The sequence below is a fragment of the Notothenia rossii genome (assembly GCF_949606895.1).
Source record: "Notothenia rossii genome assembly, contig: scaffold_230, whole genome shotgun sequence".
Classification (NCBI taxonomy): Eukaryota; Metazoa; Chordata; class Actinopteri; order Perciformes; family Nototheniidae; genus Notothenia; species Notothenia rossii.
Window position 1 is genome coordinate 46,039 of NW_027640047.1, and position 21,490 is coordinate 67,528.

The 21,490-nt window shown below is 49.3% G+C and overlaps 1 protein-coding gene across 2 annotated transcripts in view; it reads left to right on the plus strand.

Annotated features, from left to right (window-relative positions):
- Window positions 1-21,490, plus strand: part of kiaa0586 (KIAA0586 ortholog) — a 38,257-nt gene that overhangs the window by 12,160 nt on the left and 4,607 nt on the right. The window contains exons 8-21 of one of the 2 annotated variants that reach the window (XM_079695329.1): window positions 2,207-2,321; window positions 2,434-2,548; window positions 2,632-2,764; window positions 4,426-5,576; window positions 5,665-5,737; window positions 5,866-6,211; window positions 6,286-6,435; window positions 8,543-8,919; window positions 9,005-9,294; window positions 9,418-9,542; window positions 9,802-9,968; window positions 10,052-10,205; window positions 12,469-12,604; window positions 12,696-12,865. In XM_079695329.1, coding sequence (XP_079551455.1) covers window positions 2,207-2,321; window positions 2,434-2,548; window positions 2,632-2,764; window positions 4,426-5,576; window positions 5,665-5,737; window positions 5,866-6,211; window positions 6,286-6,435; window positions 8,543-8,919; window positions 9,005-9,294; window positions 9,418-9,542; window positions 9,802-9,968; window positions 10,052-10,205; window positions 12,469-12,604; window positions 12,696-12,865 — 3,502 coding nt within the window. Of the gene's footprint in view, window positions 1-2,206; window positions 2,322-2,433; window positions 2,549-2,631; window positions 2,765-4,425; window positions 5,577-5,664; window positions 5,738-5,865; window positions 6,212-6,285; window positions 6,436-8,401; window positions 8,920-9,004; window positions 9,295-9,417; window positions 9,543-9,801; window positions 9,969-10,051; window positions 10,206-12,468; window positions 12,605-12,695; window positions 12,866-21,490 lie in introns of both variants that reach the window. The other variant, XM_079695328.1, reaches the window with a different exon arrangement.

Genomic DNA, 21,490 nt, shown 5'->3' on the forward strand with positions numbered 1-21,490 from the left:
CCTCTCTCACCTGTCCCCTCTCTCACCTGTCCTCCTCTCTCACCTGTCCTCTCTCACCTCTCCTCCCTCACCTGTCCCCTCTCTCACCTGTCCTCCTCTCTCACCTGTCCTCCCTCACCTCTCCTCCCTCACCTGTCCCCTCTCTCACCTCTTCTCTCTCACCTGTCCTCTCTCACCTGTCCTCTCTCCCCTGTCCTCCTCTCTCCCCTGTCCTCCTCTCTCACCTGTCCTCTCTCACCTGTCCTCTCTCACCTGTCCTCCTCTCTCACCTCTTCTCTCTCACCTGTCCTCTCTCACCTGTCCTCTCTCACCTGTCCTCTCTCACCTTTCCTCCCTCACCTCTCCTCCCTCACCTGTCCCCTCTCTCACCTCTTCTCTCTCACCTGTCCTCTCTCACCTGTCCTCTCTCACCTCTCCTCTCTCACCTGTCCTCTCTCACCTGTCCTCTCTCACCTGTCCTCTCTCACCTGTCCTCTCTCCCCTGTCCTCCTCTCTCCCCTGTCCTCCTCTCTCACCTGTCCTCTCTCACCTGTCCTCTCTCACCTGTCCTCCTCTCTCACCTCTTCTCTCTCACCTGTCCTCTCTCACCTGTCCTCTCTCACCTGTCCTCTCTCACCTTTCCTCCCTCACCTCTCCTCCCTCACCTGTCCCCTCTCTCACCTGTCCTCTCTCACCTGTCCTCCTCTCTCACCTGTCCTCTCTCACCTGTCCTCCTCTCTCACCTGTCCTCTCTCACCTGTCCTCTCTCACCTGTCCTCCTCTCTCACCTCTTCTCTCTCACCTGTCCTCTCTCACCTGTCCTCTCTCACCTTTCCTCCTCTCTCACCTGTCCTCTCTCACCTGTCCTCCTCTCTCACCTGTCCTCCTCTCTCACCTGTCCTCTCTCACCTGTCCTCCTCTCTCACCTGTCCTCTCTCACCTGTCCTCTCTCACCTCTCCTCCCTCACCTGTCCTCCTCTCTCACCTCTTCTCTCTCACCTGTCCTCTCTCACCTGTCCTCTCTCACCTCTCCTCCCTCACCTGTCCTCCTCTCTCACCTCTTCTCTCTCACCTGACCTCCCTCACCTGTCCTCTCTCACCTCTTCTCTCTCACCTGTCCTCCTCTCTCACCTGTCCTCTCTCACCTGTCCTCTCTCACCTGTCCTCTCTCACCTCTCCTCTCTCACCTCTCCTCTCTCATCTGTCCTCTCTCACCTGTCTCCTCTCTCACCTGTCCCCTCTCTCACCTGTCCTCTCTCACCTGTCCTCTCTCTCACCTGTCCTCCTCTCTCACCTGTCCCCTCTCTCACCTGTCTCCTCTCTCACCTGTCCCCTCTCTCACCTGTCCTCCTCTCTCACCTGTCCTCCTCTCTCACCTGTCCTCCTCTCTCACCTGTCCTCTCTCACCTTTCCTCCCTCACCTCTCCTCCCTCACCTGTCCCCTCTCTCACCTCTTCTCTCTCACCTGTCCTCCTCTCTCACCTGTCCTCTCTCACCTGTCCTCTCTCACCTGTCCTCTCTCACCTGTCCTCTCTCACCTCTCCTCTCTCACCTCTCCTCTCTCACCTGTCCTCTCTCACCTGTCCTCCTCTCTCACCTCTCCTCTCTCACCTATCCTCTCTCACCTGTCCTCCTCTCTCACCTGTCCTCCTCTCTCACCTGTCCTCTCTCACCTGTCCTCCTCTCTCACCTGTCCTCTCTCACCTTTCCTCTCTGACCTCTCCTCTCTCACCTGTCCTCCTCTCTCACCTGTCCTCTCTGACCTCTCCTCTCTCACCTGTCCTCCTCTCTCACCTGTCCTCTCTGACCTCTCCTCTCTCACCTGTCCTCCTCTCTCACCTGTCCTCCTCTCTCACCTGTCCTCCTCTCTCACCTGTCCTCCTCTCTCACCTCTCCTCTCTCACCTGTCCTCCTCTCTCACCTGTCCTCCTCTCTCACCTGTCCTCCTCTCTCACCTGTCCTCTCTCACCTGTCCTCTCTCACCTCTCCTCTCTCACCTGTCCTCCTCTCTCACCTGTCCTCCTCTCTCACCTCTCCTCTCTCACCTGTCCTCTCTGACCTCTCCTCTCTCACCTGTCCTCCTCTCTCACCTGTCCTCTCGGACCTCTCCTCTCTCACCTGTCCTCCTCTCTCACCTGTCCTCCTCCCTCACCTGTCCCCTCTCACCTGTCCTCTCTGACCTGGCCTCCTCTCTCTGTGCTGATTGGCTCTCCTCTCGTCCAATCAGAGCCAGCTGCTGGAGTCGGCCCTCAGGATGTTTACAGGCCGCGCCCCCCTGACCTCTGACCCCCCAGCCTTGTGTCAGCCCACCTGTCTGCAGGTGACTCACCTGGACTCTGCAGGTATGTTTAGATTGTCCAAACATTTTAACCATAAAAAAACAAATATCTTTCAAGAAATTCAAAAGAGTTATTATTTTATTCGTCTTCCTGCTTTATTTCTTCTCTCTCTCAGAAAACATCCTTAGCAACCAGCAGCAGATCCCCACGGCAACCAGAGCTGCAGCATCCTTCCTGGAGACGGTCACTACGGCAACACCTGGCCATGACCAACAACCAGTGCAGACCAGGTTAGGGGGCGGGGTTAATAATATATTAATAAAGCACCTGTCAGTCTCTCAGTCCTCCGTCTCACATCTAAACTCTTCTTCAGACCGGATCCCAGAGGTCCTCCCAGGGTTCACCTGCACTCCTCGTCCAATGAGAGCGAGCGGGCGGTAAGGAGAGCCAATGAGACGCTGCGGGAGATGAGCCGCCTGAAGACGGAGACAAAGACGCTGCTGAGGGTGAGACTCAGAGGACAGAATCAGGATATTAGTACCGTATTGACCCCAATATAAGACAGGGTCTTTTCCTTGAAAGAAAACTGAAAAAGGGAGTCGTCTTATATTCGGGGTCTAGACTTTTCGTTGTAGTTACACAGTCGCGACACCAGATGGCGCACACGAGTGTTCCTCCAAGAGAGACACCGTCTTAACCGGTTTTTCCCGTATTTTTCCAGAAACTGTGTCTCGTAAAATGTAATAAACTATCAGCGTGTCATACCAGATTAACGGGAAGAAACTTTTACCGAAAACAAAACGCAAGTCTCACAAGAAGCGTCTAAATGAGCCCTGAGCGAAAAAATGCTAACGCACTTGGCACAGAACTCTAGGTATAAATACTTGATTACTTATCGTCAATGCACAAACAAGCTTAGCTAGCAATCTGAGATTCCACAGATTCCATACATATAAGTATCATCACTGAGCGATCAGAACTCGCGACAGGGGAAGCAAAAACCAGACACACACGACGTAGCTTTAGGTAGCAAAACACGGAGATATACTCACCTTTAGCTGTCTCTGATCAAAAGTTGTGTTCAATGGCATTAAAACGATAAAAATGCTGCTGAAGGTCAATCTCATGTGTCTGTCACTTTGAAAATGTTTTTGATAATCCATAATTCCATTTTTATGTAAAAAACTGACTTTTCACATTAGCTGCTAATGATCGCTACCAGAGTGTATGACAGCTTCCTGTTTTGGGTTTTCTGGCTACTTATCACTCTCACTCCTTATTTGGTAACGTGTGTGTATATGTATGTGAAACTTCCCCTCGATTCTATTGGCTCTAGCAGTTAAAAAGAGATATCAATCATCAAAATTGGCCGATGGGTTCCAGAGATAGTGCAAATCCACCCAAATGACCCCAGAAGTGTTTTTTTTCCTAAATCTCTCTAAAAGGTCAAATATCACTTGTTTTGCATTAATCTTGATACAGGGTACTTATTATATGTTATAGTTTGGATTCCTAAAGCTTTTAGTCTACCTTACCATCATCCAAGGGTGGTTTTCACTATAAGTAAAAAAAATGTTTGGACGGACAAAATAATTTAATTTTTTTTACCATGTTCAATCTGAATTTACTTTAAAATAAAAATATCTTTATTGATTCTGACTCTTCTACATCCAACTCACAGGTTTATCATTGCTTTGAGAAAAAAGATTATTCATTTACCCCTTTTAGAAGATATGGTCATTTGTTCTGGGAATGTCATTTTCTAGCCTGAGACCTGGAAAACAGGCTCAGGGCTCAACAGGTTAAAGTAATAGTACAACAGGAGAGAGAGCGACGGAGAGACACATATACCAACTCCAACGCAGTGGATCCAAAGTAGGCGAGCTAATAAACAAGAGGCGAAGTTATGATGAACATTTGAAGATAATGATGAACAACGAAGTCATCGAACAACTGTCGAGCAGCAAAGAAACATGGAGTTACTGAGAGTAACGTTAGAAGATGGCAAGCCCAAAAAGACCACCTCAAAAATGTAAACAGTCAGAAAAGCTTTCCACAAAGACTTGGTCTTCAAAAAGGTATTTTTCCAAAAATGAGTCTTGAAAAAGAGGGTCGTGTTATATTCGGGTCAAACTGAAGCTCTTTATTAAACCTTCCCGTCCTACAGCAGCCAGAAGACTCTCTGAAAACCAGTACACCTGGACCGGACCAGCACCAGGACCAGCAGACTCAGACCCTCCAACCTGAGGACCAGAACCACCAGAACCCAGACCCTTTACAGTTCTGCCAGCCCCGGGCCAGACTCTCCCGGTCCAAGTCCCATCAATCCATGTCCAATGGAAGCACTCTCCAACAAGTCCAGTCCCATCAAGGTCTTTTTAAACCAACCCAGTCCCAACAAAACCACCTACAGTCCTCACAAACCCAGGCCAGACACTCCCAGTCCCACCATATCCAGTCCCATCATACCCAGTCCAATCATACCCAGTCCCATCATACCCAGTCCAATCAAAGTCCTTCTCAACAAGTCCAGTCCCAAGAAAAAACAACTCTACCAAACCAGTCACCATCCCATCAGTCCTCCCATCAGACCTCCCATCAGTCCTCCCATCAGTCCTCCCATCAGCCCTCCCATCAGCCCTCCCATCAGCCCTCCCATCAGCCCCAGTCCTCCCACCAGCCCTCCCATCAGCCCCAGTCCTCCCATCAGTCCTCCCATCAGCCCAATTCCTCCCATCAGCCCCAGTCCTCCCATCAGTCCTCCCATCAGCCCCAGTCCTCCCATCAGCCCCATTCCTCCCATCAGCCCACTTCCTCCCATCAGACCCAGTCCTCCCATCAGTCCTCCCATCAGCCCCAGTCCTCCCATCATCCCAATTCCTCCCATCAGCCCCAGTCCTCCCATCAGTCCTCCCATCAGCCCCAGTCCTCCCATCATTCTTCCAATCCACCCCAGTCCTCCCATCAACCCCATTCCTCCCATCAGCCCCATTCCTCCCATCAGCCCCATTCCTCCCATCAGCCCCAGTCCTCCCATCAGTCCTCCCATCAGCCCCAGTCCTCCCATCAGTCCTCCCATCAGCCCCAGTCCTCCCATCAGCCCCAGTCCTCCCATCAGTCCCAGTCCTCCCATCAGTCTTCCCATCAGCCTCTCCCAGTCTGGAAGAGGCGGGTCCAGTCCCCGTTAGAGGAGGCGGGTCTGGTTCTGCGTCAGGTCCGCAGACAGAAGAAGAATCTGGAGGAGAACCTTGAGGCTCTGCTGAGAACCAGAACCGGAGAAGTTCTGCACGACCAGCTGGAGGCGCTGGCTGCTAACAGGTAGCTAATGCTAATGCTAACTCTGCATGGTGAATAAGTGAGGAAGCTAACATGTAGCTAATGCTAACTCTGTGTTTCCTATTTGCAGAGACTCGACGCAGGAAGTCCGCATCAAGAAGACGGTGGACGCCTGGATCAACTCGCTGACCCGAGACATCCAGGTACGCTACACCTGCACACCTGTACACCTGGAGCCTACCTTCCCCACGATACAACACTAACTTCTTCTTCTTCATCTGAACCTGGAGCCTACATTACCCACAATGCAATGCTCTCTTCTTCTCTCCAGGCCGAGATGTACTCAGAAGAAGCTGCGATGACATCACAGCAGCAGGTTGCAGGTAGCTCCGCCCCCACAGGTAGGGCGAGGCCAGTGAGCGCGCTTAAAGGAACAGGAAGTCAGCCTGCAGGGGGGAGAGTAAGAACAGGAAGTCAGGCGGCGGGGACAGGAAGCAGAGTGCAGGGGGCGGAGCCTGATGTTTCCTCAGGTGAGGCGTACCTGAGCCGTCTGTACGGCAGGGCGGCGTACGAGGGTCAGAGGCGGAGCCTGAAGAAAAGCCCCTACCTGCGCCTCAGCTCACCTGCCCCCCCGCCCAGCAGGAAGCCCCGCCCCCGGCTGCTGGAGACCGTCACAGGTGAGACTCACCTGCATTATATATCTTACGATGTCTTTGTTAAGGGATCAGAAATATATTATTATTACCTGCAGGTGTGAAGATGAAGTCCTGTAAGACTCAGACCTGTTTGGCTCCGCCCCTCACGCCAGCAACTGGACGACCTCATGACATCATCATCAGCCCCTCCCTCCTGACCTCAGGTGACCTCACACGGATCCCCGTCGCCATGGCAATCCCTCTAGGTCAGTACACTCAGGATAAAGATTCTGGAAGACTACATTATCCACAAACCCCTCTGGGACTTAGACTGTTATAGCATTTTAAATATAGTTATTATTTCAAGTATTTTAGATTTTATTTTGAAGGTTTTTTTAAAGAGTTGGGTGGAGTGGGGGGGAAGCCTCTGGACAGACCTGGTAAGCCCAAACGTGTAGTGCGGGTGAACTGGGAACATCTGGAGGAGTCCCAAGTCCAGGAGGCCTTCAACTCAGGCATCCCTGTGGAGTCTGGGGACATTGAACCAGAGTGGGCGGTGTTCAAAGCCTCTATTGCTGAAGCCGTGGTGGGGAGCTGTGGTCTCAAGGTCTTAGGTGCCTCAAGGTATCCCTCGAACTTCCTGGTGAACACCAGTGGTCAGGGAGGCCGTCCGACTGAAGGGGGAGGCCTTCAGGGATATGTTATCTTGGGGGAGACATGTTATCCCGGGGGAGTCCCAAGGCAGTTGCAAGGTACCGACAGGCCGAAGAATAGCAGCCTCAGGCGTGGCAGAGGCAAAGCAGCGGTGTGGGAGAAGTTCGGAGAAGGACTTGAGGGACTGTCATGGTTGAAACGTCTCATCAACATTGCGTGGAAGTCGGAAACAGTACCGAAGGAGTGGCAGACCGGGGTTGTGGTTCCCCTTTTCAAAAAGGGGGATCAGACGGCGTGTGCAAATTACAGAGGCATCACACTACTCAGCCTCCCCGGGAAAGTTTACTCTAAGGTACTCCAAAGGAGGGTCAGGCCGATTGTCGAACCTCAGATTGAGGAGGAACAATGCGGATTCCGTCCTGGTCGTGGAACGACGGATCAGCTTTTTACTCTCGCAAGGATCCTGGAGGGGGCCTGGGAGTATGCTTATCCAGTCTACATGTGTTTTGTAGACTTGGAGAAGGCGTATGACCGGGTTCCCAGGGAGTCCCTGTGGGAGGTGCTGCGGGAGTATGGGGTGAGGGGGTCTCGACTCAAGGCCAACAATCTCTGTACTCCCAAAGCGAGAGCTGTGTCCGTGTCCTCGGCAGTAAGTCGGACCCATTTCAGGTGAGTGTTGGCCTCCGCCAGGGCTGCGTTGTGTCACCAATCCTGTTTGTAATATACATGGACAGGATTTCAAGTCGTGGGGGAGGGGGTCTGCCGTTTGGTGGGTTCTCAGAAGGAAACCGATGGACTCTCCACTAAAAGTAGGGAATGAGTCCTTAGCCCAAGTGAAGGAATTAAAGTATCTCTTGTTCTCGAGTGAGGGAACAATGGAGCGAGAGATGGACCGGAGAACCGGAGCAGCGGGAGCGGTACTGCAGTCGCTTTACCGCACCGTAGTGATGAAGAGAGCTGAGCCAGAAGGCAAAGCTCTCTGTCTACCGCGCCATTTTCATCCTACCCTCACCTATGGTCATGAAGGATGGGTCATGACCCAAAGAACCAGATGGGTTTTCTCCGCAGGGTGGCTGGCGTCTCCCTTAGGGATAAAGTGAGAAGTTCAGTCACCCGGGAGAGACTTGGAGTAGAACCGCTCCTCCTTGGTGTTGAAAGGAGCCAGTTGAGGTGGTTCGGGCACCTAGTTAGGATGCTACCTGGTAAGGATGACCAGGTGGAGGGATTATATCTCTACCCAGGACCAGGTGGAGGGATTATGTCTCTACCCAGGACCAGGTGGAGGGATTATATCTCTACCCAGGACCAGGTAAAGGGATTATATCTCTACCCAGGACCAGGTGGAGGGATTATATCTCTACCCAGGACCAGGTGGAGGGATTATATCTCTACCCTAACCCAGGTAAAGAGATTATATCTCTACTCTGGCCTTGGAGCTCCTTGGATCCCCCAGTCAGAGCTGGTTGAAAAGAAAGGGACGTTTGGGGCTCTCTGCTGTCGCTCCACGACCCGACCACGGATAAGTGGGAGAAGATGGATGAATGTTTTTTTTTAATTATTTTATATTTTATTTTGAAGGGCGTCGCAGGATGGACTCTTCTTTCAGGCGTGTCCTTGAGAGTCAACAGGAAGTGCCATCACCACCCAGACCTCCTCCCCGAGAGGTTGCCGTAGGTGACGGAGTGCCTGAGCTGCAGGTGGAGGAGCCGCCGTCTACAGCTGAAGCTCCTCCACTTCCTCCGTCTACAGCTGAAGCTCCTCCTCTTCCTCCGTCTACAGCTGAAGCTCCTCCTCTTCCTCTGTCTACAGCTGAAGCTCCTCCTCTTCCTCCGTCTACAGCTGAAGCTCCTCCACTTCCTCCGTCTACAGCTGAAGCTCCTCCTCTTCCTCCGTCTACAGCTGAAGCTCCTCCTCTTCCTCTGTCTACAGCTGAAGCTCCTCCTCTTCCTCCGTCTACAGCTGAAGCTCCTCCTCTTCCTCCGTCTGCAGCTGAAGCTCCTCCTCTTCCTCCTCCTGCTGAAACCTCAGAGGAAGAGGAGGAGGAGGAAGACATATTTCCTGGAACTCACTTCCTGTCTGTCGCTGACGTCGTCCAGGTAAACAACTTCTTCTTCTTCAGTTTGTGTGTTTCATTTATAAACCATATGAAGTGAACCCTCCCGTTCTCCCCCCTGTGTGCAGCCTGCGGGGAGTGCTGTGGGAGAGGAGGGGAGTGCAGTGGGAGAGGAGGGGAGTGCTGTGGGAGAGGAGGGGAGTGCAGTGGGAGAGGAGGGGAGTGCAGTGGGAGAGGAAGGGAGTGCAGTGGGAGAGGAGGTCCTGCAGCTGGAGGGAGGCGCCCCCCCCCATTCGGACCAGTACCAGGGTCCAGTGTTCCCCCCCGAGCCTCCATCCTCCCTCCCCCCCCAGGAAGAAGCCTCTCTTCTGGGTCTCCAGCTGCAGAGAGACGGGCTGGAGCAGCGCCTGGTGGAGTGGTGAGGGCACATCTTAAATATAAATAATTAAAGATATATATATATACAGTATATTTCTTATTGTCTAAGTTATTAATATAACTCTGTTTGTATGTTTAATATGTTTTAATATCTGTGTGTCAGGGTGGAGCAGCAGCTGATGTCCAGGATGATCTCAGAGATGTACCGCCCCCCTCTCACTGACCCCGCCTACAACCTACCCACCGACCAATCAGAGTGCGAGGAACAGAGCTTCACCTCAGACATTGGTGAGCAGACGCACCAATCACAGCAGAGCTCTGCATGTTCCTGCCCCCTCATTGGTCCAACGTTTCTTATCATCGTGTGTGTGTGTGTGTGTGTGTGTGTGTGTGTGTGTGTGTGTGTGTGTGTGTGTGTGTGTGTGTGTGTGTGTGTGTGTGTGTGTGTGTGTGTGTGTGTGTGTGTGTGTGTGTGTGTGTGTGTGTGTGTGTGTGTGTGTGTGTGTGTGTGTGTGTGTGTGTGTGTGTGTGTGTGTGTGTGTATCAGGTCTACAGCTGTGTGTGGTCTCTGGTGTCCCTGTGGACTCTGCTCTGGTCCGACAGCTGGTCACTGAGGTTCTGAGCGAGCAGATCGCCCTCCTGCTGGGGGAGAGAGACCCAGGAGAACCAGAAACAAGACCAGAACCAGGAGCCGGTCGAGAACCCCGTCAGCAGGTACAGAACCTGGTCCAGGATGAGTGGTCTGGTGTATAGTCTGATGTTTGTCAGTGTTATTGAGTAACCTGTGTTCTCTGCAGGACTCCGGACCCCCTCTGGTTCTGACCCCTGCTCCGACCCCCCCGCTAAGCCCCGCCCCTTCCAGCAGAGAGACTCCACCTCTGGCCACGCCCCCTCCCTCTGAACCAACCAGCATCCTGAGCCCAGAGTCGCCTCAGCAAATCATAGCGCCAGGTCAGAGTCTGCTGAGTGAAGTATTGACTCGTTAACTAGAAAGGTTTAAAGTACTGTATATATAAATGGACGTAGGGTCCGTGACGTCACCCATAGGATTCTGCAGAGTTGCCGAGAAGCCCTTAGTAGGCGGAGTCGGCCACTAACGGCTTGACAGCGACGTCAGAGTCTAATCCCGCCTGCTCCAAATAAGGGCAAAGAGGCGGAGCCAAGGCGGGACCTACTGCCTCCGAACTGGAAGTAAACAGAGCTAGCTCAGGCTAAGAAGCTAAGCTAACATGAAATACATGCATACCAAGTTACTGCTAACAGTGTTCCCCTATATAAACGTTACATTCATTATCAAATGAGACAATCTGCAAGAGAACTAGCTATGTTTTGTTATTCTTAATGCCTGTCATTCACACGTTAAGAAAAGACGGACTCCACCGCCCGGACCTAACGGAGCCGCAGTGGGCTAGCTCCGGGACGCCGGCTGGAGCTAGCCCCCTGCGGCTCCGTTAGCTCAGGCGGCCACCACTGGGATAATTGGGTCCCCTATTAACATTTGCTCCCGTTTAGCATTATGGGCGTCATAGCCATAGACTATAAAAGTCTTACCCAAGGCTGAATCATAAACTAAAATGTATATAGTATAAAGAGTTACGTCCTTAGCTGGCTAATAAGTAACAAGCTAAGCTACCAAGCACACAAACACCTGTGAACGGGACATGTATAATATTATCATTTTAGACTTCTTGGAAGTTCTGTTAATACATTCAAGCGCACAGCACAACATTTTAATTGTCTGGTATTTGTAACAATATTCCCTAAAAGGCACAATCACCACGAACACGGCTAAAGCTAAAGGGTCAAGTACAGTAACTACAACTAACTAACGTTGTAGCCTCTATGGTCGTAGCCTAGCAGAGTGGACAAGTTGCTGTTAGCTGACAGTGAGGCATGTACATGTCCATCAAAGTGACCATGCCCTAATTTATGCAAAAGATTTAAGGCTTAAAATTAATTAAACAGATGACTTGAGAAAAAATTCACCCCCCCAATCCATATTCATGAAGGGGGGATCTAACTATACAGAGAATATGGTTTTTTGAACCACGATGTAAACATGTTTAATTCTGCTCTAAAGTTGGGCATTTTAACATGGGGGTCTATGGAAATTGCTCCCTTCTGCAGACTGCTCCTACTGGCCACTAGATGAACTGCAGTTTGAGGCACTTCCGCATTGGCGTCCCGGCTCTTCCCCAGAGTTTGCCGCTTGGTATTTACATGTACCTGCAGCTAGTTAAACTAGTTATATCACTGGTTAGATTAACCTGCTCATACTCAACATGTACCTGCAGCTAGTTAAACTAGTTATATCACTGGTTAGATTAACCTGCTCATACTCAACATGTACCAGCAGCTAGTTAAACTAGTTATCTCACTGGTTGGATTAACCTGCTCATACTCAACATGTACCAGCAGCTAGTTAAACTAGTTATATCACTGGTTAGATTAACCTGCTCATACTCAACATGTACCAGCAGCTAGTTAAACTAGTTACATCTCTGGTTAGATTAACCTGCTCATACTCAACATGTACCAGCAGCTAGTTGAACTAGTTACCTCACTTGTTAGATTAACCTGCTCATACTCAACATGTACCAGCAGTTAGTCAAACTAGTTATGTCACTGGTTAGATTAACCTGCTCATACTCAACATGTACCAGCAGCTAGTTAAACTAGTTATCTCACTGGTTAGATTAACCTGCTCATACTCAACATGTAACAGCAGCTAGTTAAACTAGTTATATCACTGGTTAAATTAACCTGCTCATACTGCACATGTACCGGCAGCTAGTTGAACTAGTTACCTCACTGGTTAGATTAACCTGCTCCTACTCAACATGTACCAGCAGCTAGTTAAACTAGTTATGTCACTGGTTAGATTAACCTGCTCATACTCAACAAGTACCAGCAGCTAGTTAAACTAGTTACCTCACTGGTTAGATTAACCTGCTCATACTCAACATGTACCTGCAGCTAGTTAAACTAGTTATATCACTGGTTAGATTAACCTGTTCATACTCAACATGTACCAGCAGCTAGTTAAACTAGTTATCTCACTGGTTAGATTAACCTGCTCATACTCAACATGTACCAGCAGCTAGTTAAACTAGTTATCTCACTGGTTAGATTAACCTGCTCCTACTCAACATGTACCAGCAGCTAGTTAAAGTGAGAGCAGTGTTTCAGATTGGTTCTCTGTCTGTGACCTCAGAGCCTGTAGCCACGCCCCCCTCCAGCCCAGAGCCCGCCCCCTTGGCAGGAAGTCCTGAAGCCCCGCCCCCTCCCGTCTGCGAAGATGCTGAGCTGCAATTGGACGAGGAGAGAGCCGAGGAGACACACCCACATCTGTACGTGCGATCTCTGTATGAAAACAAATATTCCAGGTGCATTGTGGGAAATGTAGTGTGTGGTGTTTCTGACTCCTCTCTCCTCCTGCAGGGAGTCAGAAGCAGCAGGGGAGGAGCCTCCTCTCTCCCCCCCTCCTCTCTCCACCTGTAGCTCCTCCCCCACATGTAGCTCCGCCCCCTCAAGCTGTTCCTCAGTGACTGAAGCAGCGCTGAAACACATCTCAGAGGGGGAGCTGCTGCTGAGCCCCAACAACAGGACAGGTAACAGCCCACCTTTACCTGAAGAGAGACACCTTTACCTGACAGAGACACCTTTACCTGACAGAGACACCTTTACCTGAAGAGAGACACCTTTACCTGACAGAGACACCTTTACCTGACAGAGACACCTTTACCTGACAGAGACACCTTTACCTGACAGAGACACCTTTACCTGAAGAGACACCTTTACCTGACAGAGAGACACCTTTACCTGAAGAGACACCTTTACCTGACAGAGACACCTTTACCTGACAGAGAGACACCTTTACCTGACAGAGACACCTTTACCTGAAGAGAGACACCTTTACCTGAAGAGAGACCTTTACCTGACAGAGACACCTTTACCTGAAGAGACACCTTTACCTGACAGAGACACCTTTACCTGACAGAGAGACACCTTTACCTGACAGAGACACCTTTACCTGAAGAGAGACACCTTTACCTGAAGAGAGACCTTTACCTGACAGAGACACCTTTACCTGACAGAGGGACACCTTTACCTGACAGAGACACCTTTACCTGACAGAGAGACACCTTTACCTGACAGAGACACCTTTACCTGACAGAGACACCTTTACCTGAAGAGAGACACCTTTACCTGAAGAGAGACCTTTACCTGACAGAGACACCTTTACCTGACAGAGAGACACCTTTACCTGACAGAGACACCTTTACCTGAAGAGAGACACCTTTACCTGACAGAGACACCTTTACCTGACAGAGAGACACCTTTACCTGACAGAGACACACCTTTACCTGAAGAGAGACACCTTTACCTGACAGAGACACCTTTACCTGACAGAGACACCTTTACCTGAAGAGAGACACCTTTACCTGACAGAGAGACACCTTTACCTGACAGAGAGACACCTTTACCTGACAGAGACACCTTTACCTGAAGAGAGACACCTTTACCTGACAGAGACACCTTTACCTGACAGAGAGACACCTTTACCTGACAGAGACACCTTTACCTGAAGAGAGACACCTTTACCTGACAGAGACAACCTTTACCTGACAGAGACACCTTTACCTGACAGAGAGACACCTTTACCTGACAGAGAGACACCTTTACCTGTCAGAGACACCTTTACCTGAAGAGAGACACCTTTACCTGACAGAGACACCTTTACCTGACAGAGAGACACCTTTACCTGACAGAGACACCTTTACCTGACAGAGACACCTTTACCTGACAGAGACACCTTTACCTGAAGAGAGACACCTTTACCTGAAGAGACACCTTTACCTGACAGAGACACCTTTACCTGACAGAGACACCTTTACCTGACAGAGACACCTTTACCTGAAGAGAGACACCTTTACCTGACAGAGAGACCTTTACCTGACAGAGACACCTTTACCTGACAGAGACACCTTTACCTGACAGAGACACCTTTACCTGACAGAGAGACCTTTACCTGAAGAGAGACACCTTTACCTGACAGAGACACCTTTACCTGACAGAGACACCTTTACCTGACAGAGAGACACCTTTACCTGACAGAGACACCTTTACCTGAAGAGACACCTTTACCTGAAGAGACACCTTTACCTGACAGAGACACCTTTACCTGACAGAGACACCTTTACCTGACAGAGAGACACCTTTACCTGACAGAGACACCTTTACCTGACAGAGACACCTTTACCTGAAGAGACACCTTTACCTGACAGAGACACCTTTACCTGACAGAGACACCTTTACCTGAAGAGAGACACCTTTACCTGACAGAGACACCTTTACCTGAAGAGACACCTTTACCTGACAGAGACACCTTTACCTGACAGAGACACCTTTACCTGAAGAGACACCTTTACCTGACAGAGACACCTTTACCTGACAGAGACACCTTTACCTGAAGAGACACCTTTACCTGAAGAGACACCTTTACCTGAAGAGAGACACCTTTACCTGACAGAGACACCTTTACCTGAAGAGACACCTTTACCTGACAGAGACACCTTTACCTGAAGAGAGACACCTTTACCTGACAGAGAGACACCTTTACCTGACAGAGAGACACCTTTACCTGACAGAGAGACACCAGACAGAGAGACACCTTTACCTGACAGAGAGACACCTTTACCTGACAGAGACACCTTTACCTGACAGAGAGACACCTTTACCTGAAGAGAGACACCTTTACCTGAAGAGAGACACCTTTACCTGACAGAGACACCTTTACCTGACAGAGAGACACCTTTACCTGACAGAGACACCTTTACCTGACAGAGAGACACCTTTACCTGAAGAGAGACACCTTTACCTGACAGAGACACCTTTACCTGACAGAGACACCTTTACCTGACAGAGAGACACCTTTACCTGACAGAGACACCTTTACCTGACAGAGACACCTTTACCTGAAGAGAGACACCTTTACCTGACAGAGACACCTTTACCTGAAGAGACACCTTTACCTGAAGAGAGACACCTTTACCTGAAGAGACACCTTTACCTGACAGGGACACCTTTACCTGACAGAGACACCTTTACCTGAAGAGAGACACCTTTACCTGACAGAGACACCTTTACCTGACAGAGACACCTTTACCTGACAGAGACACCTTTACCTGACAGAGACACCTTTACCTGACAGAGACACCTTTACCTGACAGAGACACCTTTACCTGACAGAGAGACCTTTACCTGAAGAGAGACACCTTTACCTGACAGAGACACCTTTACCTGACAGAGACACCTTTACCTGACAGAGACACCTTTACCTGACAGAGAGACACCTTTACCTGACAGAGACACCTTTACCTGAAGAGACACCTTTACCTGAAGAGACACCTTTACCTGACAGAGACACCTTTACCTGAAGAGAGACACCTTTACCTGACAGAGACACCTTTACCTGACAGAGAGACACCTTTACCTGACAGAGACACCTTTACCTGACAGAGACACCTTTACCTGAAGAGACACCTTTACCTGACAGAGACACCTTTACCTGACAGAGACACCTTTACCTGAAGAGAGACACCTTTACCTGACAGAGACACCTTTACCTGAAGAGACACCTTTACCTGACAGAGAGACACCTTTACCTGACAGAGAGACACCTTTACCTGACAGAGACACCTTTACCTGAAGAGACACCTTTACCTGAAGAGACACCTTTACCTGACAGAGACACCTTTACCTGAAGAGAGACACCTTTACCTGACAGAGAGACACCTTTACCTGACAGAGACACCTTTACCTGACAGAGACACCTTTACCTGAAGAGACACCTTTACCTGACAGAGACACCTTTACCTGACAGAGACACCTTTACCTGAAGAGAGACACCTTTACCTGACAGAGACACCTTTACCTGAAGAGACACCTTTACCTGACAGGGACACCTTTACCTGACAGAGACACCTTTACCTGAAGAGAGACACCTTTACCTGACAGAGACACCTTTACCTGAAGAGAGACACCTTTACCTGAAGAGAGACCTTTACCTGACAGAGACACCTTTACCTGACAGAGACACCTTTACCTGACAGAGAGACCTTTACCTGACAGGGACACCTTTACCTGACAGAGACACACCTTTACCTGAAGAGAGACACCTTTACCTGACAGAGACACCTTTACCTGACAGAGACACCTTTACCTGACAGAGACACCTTTACCTGAAGAGAGACACCTTTACCTGACAGAGAGACACCTTTACCTGACAGAGACACCTTTACCTGACAGAGACACCTTTACCTGACAGAGAGACACCTTTACCTGACAGAGAGACACCTTTACCTGACAGAGACACCTTTACCTGACAGAGAGACACCTTTACCTGACAGAGACACCTTTACCTGACAGAGAGACACCTTTACCTGACAGAGACACCTTTACCTGAAGAGAGACACCTTTACCTGACAGAGACACCTTTACCTGACAGAGACACCTTTACCTGAAGAGAGACACCTTTACCTGACAGAGACAACCTTTACCTGACAGAGACACCTTTACCTGACAGAGAGACACCTTTACCTGACAGAGAGACACCTTTACCTGTCAGAGACACCTTTACCTGAAGAGAGACACCTTTACCTGACAGAGAGACACCTTTACCTGACAGAGACACCTTTACCTGACAGAGACACCTTTACCTGACAGAGAGACACCTTTACCTGACAGAGACACCTTTACCTGACAGAGACACCTTTACCTGACAGAGACACCTTTACCTGAAGAGAGACACCTTTACCTGACAGAGACACCTTTACCTGACAGAGAGACACCTTTACCTGACAGAGACACCTTTACCTGACAGAGACACCTTTACCTGAAGAGAGACACCTTTACCTGACAGAGAGACACCTTTACCTGACAGAGACACCTTTACCTGACAGAGACACCTTTACCTGACAGAGAGACACCTTTACCTGACAGAGAGACACCTTTACCTGACAGAGACACCTTTACCTGACAGAGAGACACCTTTACCTGACAGAGACACCTTTACCTGACAGAGAGACCTTTACCTGAAGAGAGACACCTTTACCTGACAGAGACACCTTTACCTGACAGAGACACCTTTACCTGACAGAGAGACACCTTTACCTGACAGAGACACCTTTACCTGAAGAGACACCTTTACCTGAAGAGACACCTTTACCTGAAGAGACACCTTTACCTGACAGAGACACCTTTACCTGACAGAGACACCTTTACCTGACAGAGAGACACCTTTACCTGACAGAGACACCTTTACCTGACAGAGACACCTTTACCTGACAGAGACACCTTTACCTGACAGAGACACCTTTACCTGACAGAGAAACACCTTTACCTGACAGAGAGACACCTTTACCTGACAGAGAGACACCTTTACCTGACAGAGACACCTTTACCTGACAGAGACACCTTTACCTGAAGAGAGACACCTTTACCTGACAGAGAAACACCTTTACCTGACAGAGACACCTTTACCTGAAGAGAGACACCTTTACCTGACAGAGAAACACCTTTACCTGAAGAGAGACACCTTTACCTGAAGAGAGACACCTTTACCTGACAGAGAAACACCTTTACCTGACAGAGACACCTTTACCTGAAGAGAGACACCTTTACCTGAAGAGAGACACCTTTACCTGAAGAGAGACACCTTTACCTGACAGAGAGACACCTTTACCTGACAGAGAGACCTTTACCTGAAGAGAGACACCTTTACCTGACAGAGAAACACCTTTACCTGACAGAGACACCTTTACCTGAAGAGAGACACCTTTACCTGAAGAGAGACACCTTTACCTGAAGAGAGACACCTTTACCTGACAGAGACACCTTTACCTGACAGAGAGACACCTTTACCTGACAGAGACACCTTTACCTGACAGAGACACCTTTACCTGACAGAGACACCTTTACCTGACAGAGAGACACCTTTACCTGACAGAGACACCTTTACCTGAAGAGACACCTTTACCTGAAGAGACACCTTTACCTGAAGAGACACCTTTACCTGACAGAGACACCTTTACCTGACAGAGAGACACCTTTACCTGACAGAGACACCTTTACCTGAAGAGAGACACCTTTACCTGACAGAGACACCTTTACCTGACAGAGACACCTTTACCTGACAGAGAGACACCTTTACCTGACAGAGACACCTTTACCTGACAGAGAGACACCTTTACCTGAAGAGAGACACCTTTACCTGACAGAGACACCTTTACCTGACAGAGAGACACCTTTACCTGACAGAGACACCTTTACCTGACAGAGACACCTTTACCTGACAGAGACACCTTTACCTGAAGAGAGACACCTTTACCTGAAGAGAGACACCTTTACCTGACAGAGACACCTTTACCTGACAGAGAGACACCTTTACCTGACAGAGACACCTTTACCTGACAGAGACACCTTTACCTGAAGAGACACCTTTACCTGACAGAGACACCTTTACCTGACAGAGACACCTTTACCTGAAGAGAGACACCTTTACCTGACAGAGACACCTTTACCTGACAGAGAGACACCTTTACCTGACAGAGAGACACCTTTACCTGAAGAGAGACACCTTTACCTGACAGAGACACCTTTACCTGACAGAGACACCTTTACCTGACAGAGACACCTTTACCTGACAGAGAGACACCTTTACCTGACAGAGACACCTTTACCTGACAGAGACACCTTTACCTGAAGAGAGACACCTTTACCTGACAGAGACACCTTTACCTGACAGAGACACCTTTACCTGACAGAGAGACACCTTTACCTGACAGAGAGACACCTTTACCTGACAGAGAGACACCTTTACCTGACAGAGACACCTTTACCTGACAGAGAGACACCTTTACCTGACAGAGACACCTTTACCTGAAGAGACACCTTTACCTGACAGAGACACCTTTACCTGACAGAGAGACACCTTTACCTGACAGAGACACCTTTACCTGACAGAGACACCTTTACCTGAAGAGACACCTTTACCTGACAGAGACACCTTTACCTGACAGAGACACCTTTACCTGACAGAGACACCTTTACCTGAAGAGAGACACCTTTACCTGACAGAGACACCTTTACCTGACAGAGAGACACCTTTACCTGACAGAGACACCTTTACCTGACAGAGAGACACCTTTACCTGAAGAGAGACACCTTTACCTGACAGAGACACCTTTACCTGACAGAGAGACACCTTTACCTGACAGAGACACCTTTACCTGACAGAGACACCTTTACCTGAAGAGACACCTTTACCTGACAGAGACACCTTTACCTGACAGAGACACCTTTACCTGAAGAGACACCTTTACCTGACAGAGACACCTTTACCTGACAGAGACACCTTTACCTGAAGAGACACCTTTACCTGACAGAGACACCTTTACCTGACAGAGAGACACCTTTACCTGACAGAGACACCTTTACCTGACAGAGACACCTTTACCTGACAGAGAGACACCTTTACCTGACAGAGACACCTTTACCTGACAGAGAGACACCTTTACCTGACAGAGACACACCTTTACCTGACAGAGACACCTTTACCTGACAGAGACACCTTTACCTGAAGAGACACCTTTACCTGACAGAGACACCTTTACCTGACAGAGAGACACCTTTACCTGACAGAGACACCTTTACCTGACAGAGACACCTTTACCTGACAGAGAGACACCTTTACCTGACAGAGACACCTTTACCTGACAGAGAGACACCTTTACCTGACAGAGACACACCTTTACCTGACAGAGACACCTTTACCTGAAGAGACACCTTTACCTGACAGAGAGACACCTTTACCTGACAGAGACACCTTTACCTGACAGAGACACCTTTACCTGACAGAGAGACACCTTTACCTGACAGAGAGACCTTTACCTGACAGAGACACCTTTACCTGACAGAGAGACCTTTACCTGACAGAGAGACACCTTTACCTGACAGAGAGACACCTTTACCTGACAGAGACACCTTTACCTGAAGAGAGACACCTTTACCTGACAGAGAGACACCTTTACCTGACAGAGACACCTTTACCTGAAGAGAGACACCTTTACCTGACAGAGAGACACCTTTACCTGACAGAGACACCTTTACCTGACAGAGACACCTTTACCTGACAGAGAGACACCTTTACCTGACAGAGAGACACCTTTACCTGAAGAGACACCTTTACCTGACAGAGAGACACCTTTACCTGACAGAGAGACACCTTTACCTGACAGAGAGACACCTTTACCTGACAGAGACACCTTTACCTGAAGAGAGACACCTTTACCTGACAGAGACACCTTTACCTGAAGAGAGACACCTTTACCTGACAGAGAGACACCTTTACCTGACAGAGAGACACCTTTACCTGACAGAGACACCTTTACCTGACAGAGACACCTTTACCTGACAGAGACACCTTTACCTGACAGAGACACCTTTACCTGAAGAGACACCTTTACCTGACAGAGACACCTTTACCTGAAGAGAGACACCTTTACCTGACAGAGACACCTTTACCTGAAGAGACACCTTTACCTGACAGAGACACCTTTACCTGAAGAGAGACACCTTTACCTGACAGAGACACCTTTACCTGACAGAGACACCTTTACCTGACAGAGACACCTTTACCTGACAGAGAGACACCTTTACCTGACAGAGACACCTTTACCTGACAGAGACACCTTTACCTGAAGAGAGACACCTTTACCTGACAGAGAGACACCTTTACCTGACAGAGACACCTTTACCTGACAGAGACACCTTTACCTGAAGAGAGACACCTTTACCTGACAGAGACACCTTTACCTGACAGAGACACCTTTACCTGACAGAGACACCTTTACCTGACAGAGACACCTTTACCTGACAGAGACACCTTTACCTGAAGAGAGACACCTTTACCTGACAGAGACACCTTTACCTGAAGAGAGACACCTTTACCTGACAGAGACACCTTTACCTGACAGAGACACCTTTACCTGACAGAGACACCTTTACCTGACAGAGACACCTTTACCTGACAGAGACACCTTTACCTGACAGAGACACCTTTACCTGACAGAGAGACACCTTTACCTGACAGAGACACCTTTACCTGACAGAGAGACACCTTTACCTGAAGAGACACCTTTACCTGACAGAGACACCTTTACCTGACAGAGACA